Source organism: Schistocerca serialis, chromosome 2, assembly GCF_023864345.2.
Source record: "Schistocerca serialis cubense isolate TAMUIC-IGC-003099 chromosome 2, iqSchSeri2.2, whole genome shotgun sequence".
In the NCBI taxonomy this organism is placed as follows: Eukaryota; Metazoa; Arthropoda; class Insecta; order Orthoptera; family Acrididae; genus Schistocerca; species Schistocerca serialis.
The window spans coordinates 692,978,452-693,000,715 of NC_064639.1; the positions used below are offsets into that span (position 1 = coordinate 692,978,452).

At 40.0% G+C, this 22,264-nt stretch overlaps 2 protein-coding genes across 3 annotated transcripts in view; one reads left to right on the forward strand and one right to left on the reverse strand.

The window, feature by feature from the left end:
- The first annotated feature begins 11,577 nt into the window (after positions 1-11,577).
- Positions 11,578-12,630, forward strand: LOC126456334 (piggyBac transposable element-derived protein 3-like). The gene has a single exon (XM_050092083.1). The coding sequence runs from the start codon at positions 11,578-11,580 to the stop codon at positions 12,628-12,630; it is 1,053 nt and encodes a 350-aa protein (XP_049948040.1).
- A 4,071-nt stretch (positions 12,631-16,701) lies between these two features.
- The window catches only part of LOC126457829 (transcription termination factor 5, mitochondrial), a 44,497-nt gene continuing 38,934 nt past the window's right edge, over positions 16,702-22,264 (reverse strand). The window contains exons 7-8 of one of the 2 annotated variants that reach the window (XM_050094460.1): positions 21,097-21,321; positions 16,702-17,303 (exon numbers count right to left, since the gene is read on the reverse strand). In XM_050094460.1, the coding sequence (XP_049950417.1) occupies positions 17,072-17,303; positions 21,097-21,321 (457 nt within the window). In that variant the 3' untranslated portion in view covers positions 16,702-17,071. The remainder of the gene's footprint in view (positions 17,304-21,096; positions 21,322-22,264) is intronic. The other variant, XM_050094461.1, reaches the window with a different exon arrangement.

Sequence of the window (22,264 nt, forward strand, 5' to 3'; positions counted from 1 at the left end):
CACACTACTGAATGCTTTCAGTGCATATGAGTCTGATCACTGTCTATCTATTCCCCAAGAAAACGACACATAAGCCATAAGCCCTTCCATTTGGTGACCATTGAGGTGGTGATCTTGTTGGGATGATGTGTGAAATGCTCCTGGCTTGAGCAAGCTGTGTGAGAATTTCCTACTCCAACTACAGAATAAGAGTTGTAGTCCTTTTTAGGTTTGACTAATTATTACAGGTGCTGCAGTTTGCAGAAGTTAGAATACTCCTTACATATCTGTTAAAGATGATAAAGTTTCAATGGATTCCAGGCCACAAAGAAGCCTTTGTTAGATTAAGGGAATTATTGACCTCTGGTCCCACCCTCTCTACCCCTGACTATCATAAACAGCTGATTTTACCTTGTGATGCCAGCAACCATGCTGTAGGGCACTTGTTAAGCCAGAAAATGGGTAGCCTACGCTTCTGTGCAATTAAATAAGGCAGGAAAGAGTCAAACAACCACAGAGAAACAGATGCTCAGCGTGATTTTGTGATGTTCATCTGCTTTATTTCTTCGTTGATAGCCATCGGTTCGACATACTGCATTGTTATACTGGCTGAAAAATGGAGGTGGGGGGGGGGGGGGGGGGGGGGGGGGGGAGGGGTGGAAGTTCAACACTGGCTACTGTAAATAATGATGAAGCCAACAGCTGCCCAATTGTGTTTCACAGTTCTTTACTTTCACTGTTCACCTCCTTCCCCCCCTCCCCCCCCCCCCCCCCCCCCCCCCCCCCCACCCACCCACAATATTTCACAATTATATGGCCAGTACACTATTGGTAAATGTTGATAAGCTTCATTAATAGATTAATAGGTTGCAGACAACATCAGCATTCTGCTACAATAGTTTGCTGTTGAACATCTATGAGAAGTACAAACCTAATCACACAGTTCATAGTTCTTGCAGAATAATATGTTATATGTGACACTGTTTTTCAAATAAATTAAACAGACATTGCCATTAATTGTTCTAAAACACAGCCTATTTATATTACACTTATTCCACTGTTAAGTTGATGCATTGTTGTTAATTTAACCAATACATATTTCCTATCTGAAAATCGGTCATGGACTGACTGTCTCAGGACCAAAAATCGGTCCTTTATGTATCCTCACAATAACAGGCACTGAAACTATACAGTATCTCATTCCATTAACTGAATACATTGAAAAATTCCTCCTTTTTAAAAGTTCCCTCTTCCACAAAGGATACGTCAAATTATTTGTTTAAATAATGACATTACCAGATACAGTTATACAAACAATACTTTTGACAAACCTGGTAATTATTTTAGCATTAATTAAGGGCTGGCTTTGCTAATATGTTTTTGAATAGAACCCAATAAATACTTTTAAGAATACTAGTAGTTCTTCTTCTAAATGTTTATAATTAGCACAGATTTTATATTTGTTCATAAGTCAACAACAGAATCTAAGTAACAAAACAATTACTGATTTCACACTGTAGCGAAAGATATTAACTAGAAATGGTCAAAATAAATTAGGAAATTAATTACATACACAAAACTGAGCACAAAATTAGACCTAGTGCTATATTCCTTAAGACTGAGGGTCAACCTTTCTCTTTTATGGAAATGCAGATTATACTCATGCATGTTAATGGTAATTAGGCAAAAATGAAAAGAAAATGAATTCAATGAGGCAGATGGGAAAACAAGAGAGGAAGTAATGAGAGCCCAGCTTGCTTCACCACAATTTATGGTAACATGTATTTCTGTTGTTACCTACATGGTAGGTGGACCAAACAACAAGAAAATGATTGATGGTGCTTAGAGACCAACCTGGCCACTGATATGATGGTCTTTACTTAGTGAATCTGAAATACAATGGTGTGCAGAACTTAAGGAGAAAAGTGACATTCCCTTGATGTGTCACTGCCAAGTAACATAGCTTGATGAAACTTGGACCATACATGGAGAGAACTGTACACTGTAACATGTCTACATGCACTAGTGACCATCTAGTTGTTGTCAAGCACACTGGTGGAGAAATGGAATGCCCTACCACAATAACTCCTTACTAACCTTGTGGCCAGCATGGAACCATGTTGCAGAGCAGGTACTGCTGTCTGAGAGGATCACACACCATATTAAGAACCACATCCCACATTTTGTAGTTCCCAGATGGCCATTATGAATTGCGGTGACTTCAGTGCAATTGTTGTCTTTGAATAAAAGCATCATTTCTGTTTTCTCAAGATGTGTGTCTTCCAGTTACCTGCTGTAGCAGTTCTTTCTATGTGTGGTCCAAGTTTCATTGAGCTATGTTGTTAGCGACAAATCAAACGAAAATTACTTTCATCCTTAAGTTTTGCACAGCAGTATAATATGCCACCCCAGGAAATGACATGGTAAGCCAACAGACTAAGTCGTAGCACAGACAGGCACAATGAAAGGACTGCTTTACAATTGACATTTTGGTCAAAAGGCCTTTTTCTAAAATAGAAACACAGCACATTCATGCAAGCACAACCCACATACACATAACTACTGTCTCTGGCTACTGAGGCCTGACTGCAAGTTCAGCCTCAGTGGCCAGAGACAGCATTCGTGTGAGTTGAGCTTGGTGTGTGTTTTCTACTTTAGAAGAATGCCTTTTGGCAGAAAGTTTAAATTTATAGCAGTCTTTTTGTTGTTCCCATCTATGACTCAACATCTCTACATGGTGAGTAGCAATATATCCTTTTCATAATATTGTCATTATTTCATCCTGGATTTTCTCCATTGTCGAATTAAGTCGCAAGACACATGTGGTGAAACATACTGGGATTTCTGCACGAGTGAGGAAAGCCTGAAGCCGCTGATTGAGACTGTCAGCAGTTTGTGATTCAGGCTCAGTTCTGTGCTGATGATCGTGTATTGTACAAACAAAATGCAGATGTATGGTTGTCATGCTGGCAAGTTTTTACATGACAAATTGTTGAGGCAAGCCCACAACTAAACACTATGGATTTCTTTGAACTACTGAACAACAAATTGTGGAGAATTAGTGAAAACATGAAAGCAGGACATGGACCTATATGTGAAAAACTGTGTTCCAAATTATTTGTATGAATATTCTTGGCCCCTTTGCACAGAAACCGGTGGGCAACATTATATGTTTTGACTACAATTATCACTTTTCGTGTTATTTATATATAACTGCTGTGCCGAATCAACAGGCGGAGATGGTAGCTCAGGCAATGGTTACCCACTGGATTTTAAAGTTTGGCGCACTGTAGACCATGATAACTGATATCAGCATACCAATTTCAAGTCTGAGGAAATAGAACGGCTGACTCAACTTTTACAGACTCAGAAGTTGCAGACAAGTGCACTACATTTATGAGAAAGGGAGGACACAGTGAGTGTGCGAAACTACAGGGAAAATGTTAAGTTATTATGTGAATACTCACCTCAGCGACTCAGACATCCAACTACCCTATTTGGTAGAAAAGGGGCATCAAAGTATGGGATTGTCATCTTATGGTGCTCTTTATGGGGAAAATATGTCTTCACCTGTTGAAGTGTATAAATCAACCAATGGAGAGGACATGTCAGTTGCACAAAGTTTTGCTAAGAGAATAGGGGCATATGGCACCAAATTAAAAAAGCAAATACAAAAGTTCTTCAGTGGGAAAAAAAGGAGAGAGCAGACAAAGACAAAGACATTCATTATGTAATACGAGACGTCTTATCAGGTGATCCCAAATAATCTCTACATTCAGTATAAAGTTATAGCTCCTGAGACATGTACCACTGTGGTGCATGACAGAAGAGTCTGCCAGTTTAATGACACCCCAGAAGTCCTGATTTGATTGTTGGTGGTTTCCTTGAAAGAAGAGAGGGAAGTCATAGAGAGAAACAGTAAAACCCAAAAAATGAACAAATTACCCCTAGTTACTCTAACTTTACAGTTACTCCAGCTTATCCATATGCCCTAGCATCATGGGGAAGTCTAATGAGCTAAATGAGGATTTCCTCTTTCTCTGTGGCATGGGCCATACCTGATCCAGGGCCAGTTCTCAGTGGACAGAAATTGCAGCACCACTTTGGATCACCAAGTACCAAGCATATGAAATTGGGAGAGGAAGAGGCATTGTCATAGTGATGATCTTGGGCCTGTTGGGCAGCTATGGGATGGCAGGGGACTGTAAGGTACATCCTTGAGATAGCAGCATAATGTCCACAGTAACTGAGCATGTTATAGTGTGATCATCACTGGATCTTAAGGATAAACTTCAATGTCTGGGCAGTAAAATATAAAATGTGATAATCGGATGACACTTTTTGAAAAGTCGCAACTTATGATCTGGGACAAATTGGTGCTAAACAACACATTTGAATATCTCTGGATGCGACTTCACAAGACTGCAGGACTCATACCATGGGTCAGGATAGGGGTGGATAGTCACAGAGAGGCAGATTTTGGAGAGAGTCTTTGGTACCACTGATGCAGAAGGCCCAGAAAAGGTAAACGCTATTTTGCACTAGCTACAGACTGACATACAAGATGACCAACTGACCATCAAACTCCATACCACACAGTTAGAGAGCATTGAGGGAGATGCAATAAACAATACACAGCTCCTTCATACTCTGGCCACAATATTAATGTCTCACATATAGAAGATACTGTTGACACCCAGCTGCAATAGCAAGACCTCTTTGAAATCTTGCATTAATGCACACATCGAGGCTCCTGAGCTGCAGGAAGCACTCATCACGACCAGCTGTGGAATATGACCCCAGCACTCTTACCCCTGGGACATTTACTTGAAGGATTACAGAAGGTACAGAGAAAGTTACTGCCACCCCTGAAATTGCTGGCTACAAAAGAGGTTGCGTCATTACCCCCGTATTATGATACAGCTGATATTGACATCATCCCTATCTGACATGCAGATAATGTTATCCAGTAGGAGAGAACTTTGTGCTGTTGAAGGTGCTGAACATACCACTAGTTGCGCCCAACAGGAAATCCTATGCATTACTTCTCAGCTTGAAGTTGCTACAGTGTGGGGCTTAGCAAGTCGCAGTACACAGTACAGTACACCAGTCCTAAGATCATGCGAGATCAACCTGTTATGTGAGAAGAAACCCGCATGTGTGTGTCCTCAGGAAAGAATACAGGCGAAAATGAATACTTCCGAAGGAAAGGCTCATATTGGCTCTTCTTGGTGGCAGACGTGGTACCTGTCATCTGCACATACTATGGCCAGGTACAGTTAACTAATATGCAACAGGTAGAGCTACAAAGACTAGGTCTAATAATGAATGGCACTTGTTGGGACCTCTTTACAGCTGCCTGCCACATCCATAAATATCATGTATTCATGTATTCACTACTCTACCAGACCTTCACTTCAAAATTGTTCCTAGAGAAAAACTGACCTGATTGACTTCTACATAGGACTCGACACTTTTTGCCTCCTTGGCCTATATGCTAGTCACTCAGAGTGGTCAGATTTCGATACAGCAACCATTTGGGCATAAAAGGCACAGAGACATAATGTGGAGAACCCTCACATCAGTTATACTTGTAACTTTGCTAATAATAGGCACTGTCTATTGCTGGGGCCAGCCAGCCTCACTTATGGCCAAGCTTGGCTGAGGAGCCTCACCTGCAGGTGAGCCAGCAGTGCTGGTTGCCAGGGAATGAACACGTGTAAGATTGTTTCACCACCATGTTGAGCCAGACATAGCAACTGCCTGGTGCGTCTCCCCCACACATCATGGATCGTGGCCTGTGGGTTTGACACTCACCACCCAGCACCCTCCTCATGTGGCCATATAAACTCCTAGAAAGTAAAGAAAGGTTTTTAGTGTCATCAGAGTACTTGCGACTCTTCCTGCCTCATTAACTTCCACCAGTGTGTGCCCACACCCTCTACACATAAATACATATTGCTCCTGCTTGGACTGTGAAGATAAGATTAGACTAATTACATAGTCATTTATGCAGTCTTCCCTCCCACACTCCATATGTAAATGGGATGGGAATAAACCCTAATATATGGCACTACGGGAATTACTCCGCCCAGCACTTCACAGTGGTTTTTAGCATATGGATATAGATACAGAAAATGTGCAACAATAATATGAGTGAAACACTCTAAGAGACTTTCCATCTTATTCTACACAACTACTGTGATAGTATTTAAAAACTGACAACTGTAGAGAAAAGCACTCAAAATTGTGCTTCAAAACTGTGTAATGAGATTACTACAAACTGTTGGTCAGTTTTTTGGAATGGCCGTCTGATCAGTTTACTGTGCGTGTTGCAATCTAGCCAGCTGGCATATGAAATGTGACCATACCGTACTAGAACAATTCATAATACTTTTTTCAACCAGGTACAGGAAGGAAAAATTTCTCAACAGAGAATAAAAGTTTGAGAAGTTTTACTTTACGATAGAATTATCCCTAAAAAGAACTGAGAAGACAATTAGTCTGTTACTAGGCACTATTTATTATCAAGAAATGTAAAAGGTTCAGTCTAAGAATAAACGCAATGTCATTGCGGAACACAGTATCTCTGGCAGCTGGCACAATGTAAGCAAGTACTTGCAGCACAACACAACACTGAAGAGCAGTGATTTTGGTCACTACATAGGCCCCCTTAGGGGAAGTGGAGCATCATTTAAGAAGTGTGCTGGAAAGTAGAGATGCCAACCTAATCTTGTATGTCCTAGAGGTCTGTCTCTGCTGGCTGGTGAAGGTGTTGGTGAATCAGTTTTGATGCTGGTGCTGCAACAGGTCGGTATCATGGTGTAGCAGTAGATAGCTCTTCTTGAAAAACATATGCAAGTGTCACCTGGTCAAGAGAGATGGTAGAGAGCTACTTGTTAACAACTATGTCGTTAGTGCACACTCCCCATCATATGACTTTGTGTGGGCCCATGTATGGTGCTGGTAGTATAGGCCTTAACACCAATGTACAAAGTATGATGTGCTTGCCTTTGTCTAGGTCCTGATGTGCACATAGCTGGAAACTATGCGGCATCTTGATGCTTGTTGGGGACAAATGCGAGAAACATTTTCCCCAAATTGATTAATAAAGTCACGATTGTTATGGTTGGACAGTTGCAGGGAATGTGCATCCACAATCTCTCCTGGTAAGTGTAATGCTTCACCGTATACTAATTCCACTGCTGAAGATTCTAAATCTAATTTGTAGGTATTCCTCTGGCCAAGTAAAGTCATTTGCAGAAAGATGGCCGAATCCGTATCGTGGCACATGAGAGATAACTTCAGAGAACAATGCCAGCATTCTATTATCCTGTTACTGGCTGGGTGGTAGCCCATGTCTTATGGTGCACGAACAGATCAGACGCAAATTGGCATCCACATTAGTTGTGATGTGAGAGGACAGCAGAAACGTGATGTCCAGCTGGAAACAAAGGTGGAAGCTAAAGTCCCTGCTGAAATGTTATCTACTGGCTTCCAGCCAGTGAGTGAAGCGGTCGGTCATTGTCAATAGGTAACACTGGTCATTGGATGGAGGTAAAAGGCCCAGTTAGCCTTGCTGCATTGACATTTGATGCACGTTCATTTCAATTCTTGGTGGTCTTTTAGGATGCCGCATAAATCATATGAGACTAGACGAGTTGCCATTCAAACTCCAGTGTGACACGAACAATGTAGGCTGTCAAATGCGCATCTTCCGAATGCAGAAAAGGATGATGTCTGCTATTTGACATGTCACAATATAACTTGACATCATTGAGAAATTGGAGGTCCAAAGCTGATGATGTATCTTCAAGTAGATTATGTAGCTCCTGGTCAGCCTGATGTGCTTCAGCAAGTTGAGCAAACTCAATCGAACATGAGATGCTGCTGGCATGCGAAAGGCAGTCAGCTACTATGTTCTCAATCCCAGAAATGTGTCTAACATCCATGCTGAACTGGGCTATGTATAGAAGTGGATTGTGCTGATGGGGTGAACAACTGATATTGTACTGGCAAAAAGCCTACGCAAGTTGCTTATTGTTGGTGTAAATGGTAAACTCCCTGACTTCCAGCTATGGTTCAAAGTATTTAAAAGCCTCATAGATAGCAAGAAGCTCTTGTCATAAGCATTCCATTTCCATTGTGACTGTGAGAGACAGTTTGTAGGAGAAGAAAGCTAGCAGGTGCCCCATGCCATCGTGCAGTAGATGTAACACCACACCAATCACTGTCTGACTCGCATTGACCACTAAAGTCAAGGGTGCATTCAGTTTGGGGTGTGGAAGTAGTGCAGAATCCACTACGCTCTCCTTGGCTGCCTTGGAATTGGAGATCATGTTTTCCAAAAGTGGATATCACTTTATTCGTCCACAAAATTAGTCATTTACCTTTGCTCTTTGGGACAGTGAATGCTCCAATTAACAGTTCTTGCAACTCAGCCACATGTGGCAGGAGTCACCAAGAGAAATTAAGCATGCCTAGGAAATTATGCAATTCTTTAAGGGTTCTTGGTCATGTAATCTGCGAGATGGCTTCAGCTTTCTCATGTACAGGTGATGAAACTGGCGATGAGATCTTATGAGCCAGGAAGTTAATCTGTGTCTGACCAAAAATGCATTCTGCAGGTTTCAAAATTATGCTTTACGTTCTAACTGTTCAAATAGCTTAGTTAGATGCTGTTGATGTCATTCTGGTGAGGCTAGGTAAACAGAATATCTTCATGATAAGCAAATGAATTTGGAGTCAGTAAACCTTTGTCAAGTTTGTGAGACATGTTGGAGGCTGGACATCATGAAACAACTCTTGAACAGACCAAACAGGATGATTATGGCTGCCTTCAGTATGTCTGGAATCTGAGTGTACTCCTTGCCACAGTCTACGAATAAGATCGTACCACTTTGCGCATATTTATAGTCTCATTGTAACAGTAAGGGTCATCAGTCTGGTATACTTCTGGCACTAAGGGCTTAATGTCCCTGATTGGACACCATGCATCATACCTCCTAGGCACTAAGAGAAGTGGGGATGACCAAGAACTACTTGACAGGCGCATTAACACCCTACTGAAGCATACTGCCAAATTCTGCTTTTGCTAAGCTTTCTGGGGCCAAACATCAAGGTCTACAGGATACCAGTGGGCCGTTGGTGGTTTTAATGTAATACACTGTGTTGCGAAGCACTTTTTTCAGCACTCCAGGTCGCGTCAGGGCTGGGAATTTCTGCAGCAAGTCCGCATACTCATTGCTTATGACTAGAATGAGCTTGACCATGCGCATTGTTGTTCCTGAAGTTGTTAAGCTGGAGGTGCTGTCAGCGAGCTCCACATTTGCCATGCCTGGCAACAGCTGGTAATATGCTAGAAAATGCACCCCTATTATGGGTTCTGACATATTTTCAATTGTAAAGTCCCACACTAGGTCATGCTGCAGCCCAAGATTCTGCTTGATCAGCAGTGTACCACTGTGTCGGTATGATGGAATTATTAAGTGTGTTCAGGCAGAAAGCGGTTGGTGGTCACTTGCTGGGTAACTATGTGTGCAGAAATACACACAGGCCAGACCCAGTTTCCACTAGATATTTCTGTCCTGACTTGCAGTCACTTATGAACACATGCTGTGACACAGTCCAGGAATTGGTTGACATGCCTACGTCTGATTGCCGCTGGCATTTGGGTGGGTGTCAGGCATTGTAACTTTACGCACCTGGTCTTGATATATTCTGTGGTACCAACAGACCAAATGTTGGCCTGTCCCAGATGTCAAGGAGCTCGCTGATAAGCAGCTTCTCAATCTCTCGCGGTAACAATCTCTGTCTCAGTTGCAATCCCTATGAGTCAACAATTCAGCAAACAGTTTAGCCAACAAATCAACCTTGGCAGCCAGAACATCATAATCAGCGCATGTAACCATGGGTATCAAAAAGCTTTGCATGATGCTATCACTGCATTTACCTGAGAGGGCATTATTGTGTCAAATATTTTACTGGGCAATTCAGCCGCTGCATCCAAGGCCATGTCAGTCTGAGACACTATAATACCTTAACCTGAGGCAGCTGGAAGCTACTCCAAAATGTACGCAGAAGACTACCAGACATGGTACCAATGTCAACCTAGAAGTGTCTCCAGTACTGTGATGGTCCCCCGTCATCAATGCCTTCTCAAGTCAAAACTTGCCGGATGTGTTACTATTGCAACATCAGTTCCATCTTCAATTTCTCATAAACTTCTATGGTAGATGGAGCAGTGATCACATCTCCGTTACATATTTATGGTACAGTTGGCTTACCACAATCGCAAATTTGTGGAAGTTAGTTAGGTACTTATGTGTTCCACTGATCAATATCACAGTAACGGTTATGTTGTAGAATGTGTAAAGCGCATAAGAAATGCACACATGAATCAAGGGTTTTTTTAAGCTTAAAATTTTTATTACTTAGCCCATTCCCTTAAGCAGCACAAAATGCATATATTATATCTATAACCGTTTCCACGCAAACCCACACGATCGTGCAGGTTCGGTTTTTATTTTTTTACGAGAAACTGAATCTCTTGCCTTGCTTCCAACCGACCTGCAACGATCGTGCAGGTTGTGCGCTACACGTTTCTCATGTTTATGTTGCCATTCGGCACCAACAGATTGCAGCACATGTTGTTTAAGTTGATCGAGAAGTGAGCATTATGCTGGTGCCTGGTTAGTAGCTCATAATTACGTTAAATTGAATTGTTTCGGCGATTTGCTGGATCTGGTTATTTGTAATAGTGTGTAAAACGTTGTGATATTTATAATTATTAGTAACTTCATATCTTTGCACAGTAATTGTGCGTTCAATTTATAATAGCACAATTGTGTGGGTTAGGTGTTGACTGTGTAACTTCATCCTAGAGTGGGTGTTGTTGATTGTGTCATTGGCCTCCCTACATTACTGCTTTTCATACAGTTTTGAATGGGAAAGTTTTTATGCACATTCCCGTTATCGTACGCAGGTTTATCAGACAATCAAATCCATTCTCTATTAGAGGATTCAGATTTGAGTGGCACTTCGCCAGATGAAGAGGACGAGTTTGTTCCTTCTCCTTCAAATATGCAGCAAGCAGACGACTTGTCTGATGATGATTTGAGTGCCGAAGAAGTTCCTGAAGAGCGCAGGAGTTCACACAGTGTAACAGAAGGTGTCAGACCACTGCCTTTTCGGAGATCAAATTTTGGTCAGAAGTTTCATCCACCAAAAATTAATTACAGTGCTGTTGAGGTCAGTGGCAAAGAGGTGCGATCTTACTAAAATATCATATTTTTATTCTAGAGTCCTTCACCAATTGGAACTCCTGCTGAATATTTCTGTGATTTTTTATTCTAGAGTCCTTCACCAATTGGAACTCCTGCTGAATATTTCTGTGAATATTTCACTGAAACATTTTTTGAAGAGGCAGCAAAATATACAAATATGTATAGTGTTGCAAAGACAGGGAAATCCGTAGGGACTACAGCTCATGAACTGAAGGTGTTTTTTGGGATAAATTTAATGATAGGGTGAATAAGGTATCCTAGGCTACCCACGTACTCGAAGAAATCTATTTCTTTATCAGCTACTAGTGACACTATGTCTAAAGAACAGTTCCTTGCACTCAGGAATAATGTGCACTTTGTTGATACTATAAAACCACCTGAAGAGGCTAAAACTAATAGACTGTGGAAAGTTCAGCCAGTGATCGACACAGTAAGAAGAAGATGTCACAGTTTGCCTCGTAGCTTTAACTACTACAGTATTGATGAGCAAATGATCCATTTTACTGGGCGTTGCAAACTGAAGCAATATATTAAAGGAAAACCAAGGCCTGTAGGTCTTAAAAACTTTATCATGACCTCAGCATCAAGTATAGTGTTGGATCTTGAAATTTATCAAGGGGCTACTACACTTCTGGGTGATAAGTCATTAGGATTAGGCCCTTCTGTTATTTTACGACTAACACAGACTCTCCCACAAGGAAATTTTGTTTATTTTGATAGGTACTTTAGCACAATTCCTCTCTTAGTAAAGCTTAAGGAGAAGGAAATTGAGGCTACTGGCACAATAATGGTAAACAGAATTAAGAATGTTAATTTGAAAGAGGGAAGAATGAAAAGAGGAGAGTGCCATTCATATGTTAGAGCAGATGAAGCTGTAGTAATTACTGAGTGGCAGGACAGTCAGAGGGTTGTGATAGCATCCACTTGTGCTGGAATTGAGCCAAAATGTAAAGTTCAAAGGTGGTGTAAGCAGGAGGGCCACTATCTTGATGTAGATTGCCCTTTTGTAATTGAGCAGTACAATGCCAATATGGGTGGCATAGACATTCATGACCAGCAGGTTGAGTGTTACCGAACGTGGTTCACAACCAGAAAATGGACATTCAAGTGCTTGCTGCATTTCATAGACCTTTCAGTGGCCAACTGCTGGTTTCTCTACAGAGAGCACTGTAGTGAAAACCAGACTGCCAAAAAGAACATTATGGATCTGTTGAAATTTAGAATGTCCCTAGCTGAGGCTCTTCTGTCATGTCAAGACAGAAAGAGGAGAGCTGAAGAGTTTGAAACACCGTTAGATGATACGTTAAGTACCTCCACAAAGGTAAAAGTTTACAAACCCCATCTGAAACCAGGTTTGGACAAGTGATACGATAGGTATGATCACTGGCCGTCAGTGGATGATATTTTGTCACCACGAACATGTCAGTATGAGCGCTGCAGTTCCAAAGTGCATAAAATGCAATTCGTACTTATGTTTTGCAAAAGGAAAGGATTGTTTCAAATTATTTCACGAAATGTAAAGCAGTCTGAACCATGACTTTGTGTTACAAAATAAATACAAAAGATTTTATTATTAATTTTTTTGCCACAGAATATGATTTGCAATCTATGTAACATTTTTATAATAACTAATAAATAAAAGTAATGAAAGAATGATTTTTTATTCATAACTGTTCCTCAGGTAACTTATAATATCAGACAAATAGCAGGAAGTCAGAGAATAATTTTGGTGAAATAAAACCTGACCCTCACGATTGTGCTAGTTGTTTTCCTGCTACATTTTTTATGAAAGAATTTTTTTATTATTTTTCCCAGTGTCTACTATGCCCAAGTATACAGAGAATTCAACTTCATTCACCATTTTCAAAAAGAAAAGGTGTTCGGGGTGGAAATGGATAATGGAAAATCCAGGAGGGAATGTAACAATATTGTGAAAAGGAAAGTTGCCACTCAGCATATAGCGGAGATACTGAGTCGCAGATATGCACAAAAAGGGACTGTCACAAATAAAGCTTTCAACACGTAATGCCTTCTTCAAAAATAGATATTGTGTGTGTGTGTGTGTGTGTGTGTGTGTGTGTGTGTGTGTGTGTGTGTGTCGAAGGCCTTACAGGCCGTTATTTGTGACGGTCTTTTTATTGTGTCTATCTGCAAGTCAGCACCTCTGCTATAAGCTGAGTGGTAACTTTCCTTTACATAATATTGTTACATATTATGCCTATTGATTTATTTATCCCTGTTCAAGAATTCATCTATGGTATAGAAAGAGTTGTCAAGGAGATATGACTTGAAACTATTACTGCTGTCTGTCAGACATTTTATTTCATCTGGTAATTTATTGAAAAGTTTTACAGCAGCATAATTCACCCCTTTCTGTGTCAAAGATGGTATTGTAGTCATGAATGTCACTGTTGCTTTTAAACTGGTCCATGTTGTTGAGAACAAATTTCATTACTGAGTAAATGTACTGTGAGGCTGTTGTAAGAATTCCTGAGCCTTTAAACAGATGCCTACAAGATGTGTGACTATGAGCCCCATGCATTATTCTAACAACATTCTTTTGAGCAGTGAATACTTTTTGCCTAAGTGTTGTATTACCCCAAAATATTATTCCGTATGACATCAGTGAACGTATGCAAAGTATGCTAGCTTACTAACTTCTATTTTCTCAAAATTGGCAATTATTTTGGTTGCAAAAGTTGCTGAACCTCTCTGCTTTACGAAACCCAAAATATGAATTTTCCAATTAAGATTCTCATCTTAGTATGCTCTACCCTGGCTACTGCCTTCTGTTGATGCATTATATTTAGTGAAGGAACTGTGCTCCTTGCAGCAGAAAATGAGATCAAATGTGTTTTTACAAAGTTCAGAGCAAGCCCATTCGCAGAACACCAATTAATAACTTTTCCAAAGACATTATTTGTATCATTTTTATCGGAGTTTCTTTTACTGGATTAATAATGATGCTTGTATCATCAGTAAACAGTGTCAGTTTACCTTCTTGTTTCAGATAAGAAGGGAGGTCATTCATGTACATCAAGAACAGAAGGGGACCAATGATCGAACTCTGTGGAACATGTAATGTAATTTTATCCCAGTTAGATGAAATGGAAAACTTCCTAAATCACTTAAACTATATAAAGAAACTTTTTGCCTCCTGTCCTTCAGATATGACTTAAACCACTCATATGCTGTTCCATTTATGCCATAGAACTGTAATTTCTGTAACGTAATCTCATGGTTCACACAATCAAATGCTTTGGATAAGTCAAAGAAAATTCCTATTCTGATATTTTACTATTTAAAGTCTCTATTATGTGGGCAGTCCATTGTAATGCCCACTTAGAAAAAACTGGCTTCCACTTGTGCAAACCACAATTCTGGATTACGTGGCCAGAAGGGTTGTAACCACACAGTGAGCCGAAAGACAGAAGGTAGAAACTCAGTCCATTATGTTATAAACATGTCCTTCCAGTGCTATTATGCGTGTTCAAATAATGTCGGGGTCCCCAGTTTCGAAATGACCATGAATGTAAGTCCTTCCCACCAATTTAATCATGGGAGTTGCAATCTAGCAAGCTGGTGTACAAAATGTGACATGCTCATACATGAACAATTCTTAATACTTTATTCGCTCATGTACAAGATGGAAAATCTTGTCGACAGGGAATACAGCTTTGAGAAGTTTTACTTTATGAAAGAACTGTCTCTAAAAAGAACTGAAAAGCCAATTGGTCTGGTACTATGCGCTATTTACTGCCATGGAATATAAAACGTTCAGTCTACGAGTAACAGTGATGTTGCAGAATGCAACACCTCTGGTGGCTGGCATGAACATATTTTGACAGCCCACTGTAAATAAATGCTAGTGGCACCACACAACAATGCACTACACTGAGGGGCAGTGATCTAGGCCACTACAAGTTCATAAGTAAAGCTGATCCCACAATAGGAATTACTAAAGTAATGTACGAGGTTTGCCCGGAAAATACGTATAGAAGTTGAATAATGCCTTTATGTTACAGGTTGCAGTCACCACCAGATGGGACTACTGCTGTAATCAATCCCATCAATGCTCAGTTCGAGTCAGAGCACTCTGCGTGAAGGTGGGAGTGTGCGGCAGCTTGTTGACAGTTACCCTTATTCACCTGCCATCGGCATGGAGCTCTCTCTGATTGAGGAACAGCGCGTCAACATCAAGTTTCTTGCAAAGCTAGGCAAGAATGGCCGTGAGATTTTGGAGTGTTTGAAACAGGTTTACGGAGACGATTCTCTGAAGGAACCAACCGTGAACAAGTGGTTAAAAAGGTTCCGGGATGGCCGAGAAGAAGTGAACAATGACCCTCGCCCAGAACGCCGGTCGACATCGAGTTCCGATGCAAATGTTGAAAGAATTCGGGCTTGTGTTCTTAAAGAACGCAGATTGACAGTCAGAATGATTGCTGACGAGCTGTCAATCCCCAAAACAATTGTTCACGAAATCCTGACACAAAAACTTGAAATGAAGAAATTGTGTGCGAAAATCGTACCGAAGCTCTTGATGCCAGAACAGAAAGCAAAGAGGGTTGAGTGCTGTGAGGATTGGTTGGAAGCAGAGGAACGAGGGGACTTTCTCAACCGAGTCATCACTGGAAATGAGCCCTGGTTTCACGAATTCGATGTGGAGCTCAAATTTCAAAGCAAGGAATGGAAACTAGCAGGAGAACCGAGAACAAAAAAGTCGTGAAAATCAAGGTCCAATGTGAAGACAATGTTGATTGTTTTCTTTGATTCTAGGGGCATTGTTCACAAGGAATTTGTCCCTCCCGGCCAGTGTGTGAACGGAAATTTTTACGTTGAAGTTCTGACACGTCTCAGAGCTCTTGTGACCCGAGTTCGACCGGAGTTGGCAAAAGGGGGCAGGTGGATCCTTCATCACAACAATGCACCCGCAAACACGTCGCTCGTTGTGCGCAAGTTTTTGGCCTGAAGCTCAATCACCGTGACAGACCACCCGCCTTACTCACCAGATTTAGCCCCGTGTGACTTCTTCATGTTCCCGAAATGCAAAATGGTGTTCGGGGGCGGCACTCGGGAGATGTGGAAGCCATCAAGACAGAAACAACACGGCAACTGAACAACATAACAACTGAAGACTTTCAGCAATGTTATCAACAGTGGAAACGGCGCTGGCAGATGTGTATCGCATCTCAAGGCGAGTACTTTGAAGGAGACCATATTGTAATACCTGAATAATTGTAAAATAAAGTTATTATTCCACTTTTATACGTATTTTCCAGACAAACCTCGTATGAATTAATTTGTGATGGTACTGGTACAATCCTGGAATAAAGAGGTATTTTATTTATATAAAACTTCATTTTTATTTGTCATATTTTTATTAACTAACTGTAGAAGACAACAATATGTAATATCTTAGAGCAATTATTGCTCTGTTTCTAAAGGAATAACATTCTTTAAGCAAAATTAAAATCATCTTTGGCATTAAACACACTGAAAGCAGTTATAATAACTATCATTTACAAGAATGTATTTTAAATAGTATTATACACGTGAGGATAGTAGAATGATGATTTGCTTTTACCAAAATATTTTCCAAATTATTACCAAAATTTCGGTGATTTTTTTATGGGCAGTTTTGCAATTGCTCTCATGTTTATGGAAGGAACTGAGAGATATACTGCTGGTATATTCTTTCATCAGTGTTATGAAGAGCTCCTGTGAATTTATATCAACGTACGCCAACATTAGTAGGACAGTATGAACCACCAAAACTGCAAATGAGAAGAATAGTTAGTGGTAAATATTTAAGCTAAGTCAATCTCTTCAACTGAACCAGCAGAAAGAGCTTTATGCTTATGGGCATTTGTTGGCCAAACTCCGTTTCCTGTGAAGTGATGCCTCCTTTCTAGGAAGTACAAACACAGTCCAAGGTGGTGGTCCTTCAAAATACAAAAATCTTCTGAGTCCACACACAAATGTTCAGGTAACAGCTCCTCTCGACATGGCAATCTATTCAGTTCATCTTCCACATCAGATCTGTAAACAAAATATAATTTATGCAGAAAGAATGAGAGACTAACTTTGTTGTATACAGGTGACATGTTTTATGAACAGCTTTACAGATTTATCTGCAAATACATTTACAAATGTAATGCAGTTTTAATCCTATTTTGTGTCCTCTGAATTTGGAATAATTGCCACCAGCTAGAAGCAATGGAGGGTGAATCTTTGATAATCCTAGCCCCTTTTGATAGCAAAACATCATAAAGTAGTATATGACAACTGGCTGAAGATCCTGAGATGAGCCCCAAAGATAGCAAGTCAGAAAATGGTTGCCTTGACAATTCATAAAAAATTCAACTTTTACATTTTTCTTATACTTCTGTAACTTGTAACTTCCTGCATGAATCATGTCTTCTCTTACCTTGTTATTTACAGAGAAGAAAACCTTAATTTTGAAACTTTAAGTCTATGACATCTACATGTTATTACTCTCATTTTTGTTATAAGTACTAAAAGAAAAGGATAATTCTTAAAATTCTTCCAGGTAATAAAACAGCAGAAAAATAACAGAGAGCAACAGTGACACCTGAAATTTAATGTGATATCGTAATATTAGTTTTCTGTAAAACATTATGCACCACTCTTGATATGTAACTTCTCTCTTCACACAGTGTTCCACAACACCAATCCAACATATCTTAGTTGTTGTGAATGAAGATTCCATGTCATACAAAAAAGGAATATTACGATTTACTATCAGGTTGGCATGGTCATTAGAGACTACGCATATGATCAGAATGGACTAGAATGAGGACGGAAATCAGCTGTGGCTTTTTTGAAGGAGCCATTCTGGGAGTCAATCATAAGTAAAACCACATTGTGATTATGAGCAACATACGGGTCACGCTTGTATCATGGGAAGTGCAACAGTGGTGTGTTTCGTTCATTTAATGTGACAACTTCGCAATCCAATTTCTTGTGATGTAATTGGCATATTTCGATGCAACCAAAGCCGTTATTATTGTGATCTCTCATGTTATTGATTGCATACAGAACAATATGGGGTATTTGTGTTGAAACCAATATTTGCGCATGGGTTAGAATGTCTCACATTATTTACTTTCGTGAGCCCTTGCCGTACATTCATACCCGTGAAAGCCGTTTGTCAATATCTATTGTGTTTCCAGAGATATTGGTAGTGAAAAGTCTAGGTAAGTGTGCCAAGGTGTAGTGCCACGCCTCTTCACACAGCATTCTTCTATCGCATATCACTGTATTATGCTCTATGGAATTCAAACAGGTAATATTTTGTAATGGATGCCATGAAACTATATTCAGGACAGTGGAAATTAAAATGACCTGTGGTGCATCTCCTGCTCCCGGTCAGCCACTTTGACATCCAGCCCCTCTTTTTAATTATAAAAACTCCAAGTTAATATTGGATGGTATTATTTGTAACCAGGAGAACAAGAACTCTTCTGAAAATTTGCACTCTGTATTGCCTATTAGCTAATAACTTGCTTTTTTGTGTGACATAAAATTAAATATAGGAACATAAAACCAGTATAGATAAGAGACAAGCAAGACGGTACACATTTCTTCAATCCTTAAGTACTAGCACTTTTTCCTCTCTAATCTTGTTACAGCTTTAGATGCCGTGCTTTACTTTCTGGGAAAGAATCTATTACCTCATCAAAGTTCATCAAACGTTTTGCTACATAAAAAATTGAAATGTCATTGTCTAATACTGAAAAATCTGTTAATACAAATAGTATCCAAGACTGGTGTGTTATCTCAATCTGATTGTGTGTAGATAAAATGAAATAGGCCTGTCTAAAATTGTAGCAATTCTAATGCATGCCAAATAAATGAGACTGTTTTGGCACAAATCGTTATTTTTCTAACACAACAGAATATAACTCACGAAGTACCAATATCAAATGCCTATTACAAGCAAAAAGCTTTATGTTAGGAAATAGTTTCACATTTCATTCATACACTTCAGCTCCTCAAGTATGTGATCGAATAGTAGTAGTATGAAATTTTTATATAAATTTGGAATTGTCATACTCTTCCATAATTTGTATGATGTACCCATTTCTTCTCCTTCCTCATTCTAACAAACTACCTTGTCATTACTAATTCTGTAATTTTCCACACTGCTCCTAGGATAGAACTTACGCGGCTGCTACCGAGGACCATACAACTGGCCCTTACTATTGTAGCTGTCTGGCCAAAAATTTCATTTTCTTGGATACACCGAGAAGATAATACATAATCTTTCTTACCTGTTAGTCATTTATTTCCACTCTGGTAGCCTGAATCTATGGATTTGGTTAGTAATTATACAGCAACGCGGATCATTCGCAAACCCAGTCAACCACAAAAACAAACAACGATTGGCATTCACCTGTTCGGCTCAGCTCATAAAGCCCTGTCCCCTTCTGTCTGTAGGAAAGTTTATTTCTAGATGCAACGGGGATTCCCCTGGCAGAGACATGATGTACACTACACACACATTCAAAAATCAACTTATGATTCATTCAGAAATAAACTTAGAATGTGTTCAAAAACCAACAGGGATCTGTTTCAAAATTATATGAATAATTGGTAGACTAACGTGCACTGGATACTAGGCTCTTTGCGAAACAAGGTTTCTTTCCCCTCAAGGATATGAATTTGGCACTGTATGGCAGTCTGTAGGCATGACCTCTAATAAGCTGCCTGTCTGCAAGAATGGCCATTGTCAAACTGTGTGCAAAAGACAGATGGACCACCCAGTTGCCAAGCACGCCACCCAACACAATGTGTCCAACTTCGAAGACTGTCAGCCTGCACCACCTGGGTTCTACATAGCAACAACAGCTTTCCTGGATTGTGCTGGTGGGAACTTTCCCTATAACATGTACTTCATTCCTCTAACAATCTAGCCACAACCTTTGCTAGTCGCTGTCTCCATTTACCTCTATCCCTTTCCCTGGCCCCTCTCCAGTCTCACACACAATTGCTACCCCAGCGCAGTGTCCCAATGTTGCATCTAACAACCCACTATCCTGTCCTCGTTTCATCACTGCACACTCCCAACAGCAGCTCTAAAGCATCTCCCTTCACCTCTATCCTAATATTCCTGTTCCTCCCTGGCCCCTTGTCTCACATGTTCTGTACCTTCACTACCCATTACAATTGAGATCAATTACTGTGGCTGTTTGTGCATGTGCTTCTACATCTGAAGGATTTCATCTGATAGCTTAGTCTACTTTTAAAATGAAGTTCAAACATGTCTGCCTGCTGCTCAATGCCTCTTTTATGCGGTGAGTAGATTCCCATCCTATTTCTTTTTTGTTCCACCTTGGATTTTCCATTACCTGTTTTATTCATCTTTTTGCTCTATCCTCAAAGTGCTACGGACCCTTCACGGATTTGGTGACCTTGATTTCTAACTTCTCCTTTTACTATCATTTTAAGTAGCATTAAGACTTCTACTGTAGGATAAGTCTCTTTCATCATTTGGTTATCAATAAACAACACAAATCACTAAGTAATAATACACTTCCTATAGCACAGATTTCAATAAACGGTAATGTACACCACAGAAACGACACCGAAAGCTTCTTCAGGTCAAGATTTTTAGACAACATATCTATGCTGTTAGATGTTATACACTGTCCCATCAATCACATTCAATGAAAAAATATACTTATGGTGCATTTCAAACAGAAAAAAGTACCTTACCCCAAAAGTCACAAATGCTTATTTGTTTGATCAATATAATTTTATTTCTTCACAGTGATATCCTAAAATTAATAAAATACCCAGTAAGACTCACCTTGGATAGAGAAGAAGCTGCACATTCTCTAAAATCTGTTGCTCGGTATAGCCCCGTTCCAAAAGAAGATCTAATGTGCTCTTTATGCTCACAAGTGGCACATGACAATAAAAAGGATGCAGCTGCATGGAATGGCGAATGATTGTTTCATCTATTTTCAGTACCGAGGACAGATAATACATTATATCCATTCCTTTTGTCCTGTCTGATCCCTCAGTCACGTACCTGAGATAACAATGGTTTTGTGTAATAACTACACACTGATACTACTTTTTACTAGCACTACAAGAACAAATATGATTGGAATAAGTATTATTAGTTTTTTTATAAGACCTGCACATTAAAAACTAAACGTGAAGGTACAACCTTCAGCACTAGAGAAGTAAATGAAGAATGCGTAAGAAAAGAAGTAAATGATGAATGAATCTCAATATCTTAACACAAATAAAAAAAGTTGTCAGTGCTGACTGATATAATTACAATGTTAAGAATGCTTATACACTGACATATTCTGTTTGATTACAAAGCAATTGAGGCTTGCTGAATCATTTCTGTACACTCCCCAAAATTAATAGGACTTATTGCAGGAGATACTATACCATCATAAGGCAGAAACTTAGATTACTGCTTTGTCTGATATGAAGTAAAATGAAGAAAAAGAGTACAGGAATCTAGTCACCTTAATTTACAAACCTGTATAGGTCATATGTGTGAACAAAATAAAAGGTAGTCGTATTGCAGAGAAACAGATCCATGTAGATGGGTTCAATGCCATATAACAAGTTACTTGCATTCACTGGCCATCATTGTCCACCTGCCGAGACAATTATCGAAACCAGGTGGCACTTCGACATGTAGAGCATGTGACTTTAGCAGCCTAACAGTGCTTTGCTACCACTGACCACACCACAACAGACCTGCTCTGGCATGTATAAATAGCGGCTGTCTGACCAGGACAACATATAGTCATCAATCGGTCGAACAGGTGAGTCATCAAATTGTCATGCTGGCCTCCACTGTGGTGTCACCCCTATTCTACCATCATCCTGACAGCTGTCAAAGAGGTCCAGCCAACACCTGATGGACTGACGGTCGAACTGAGGCTCTCCTAGCCACCGGGAACCCATCAATGCCAGCCAACCTTTGTTCTGGCGTTTGCTCCCCGGAT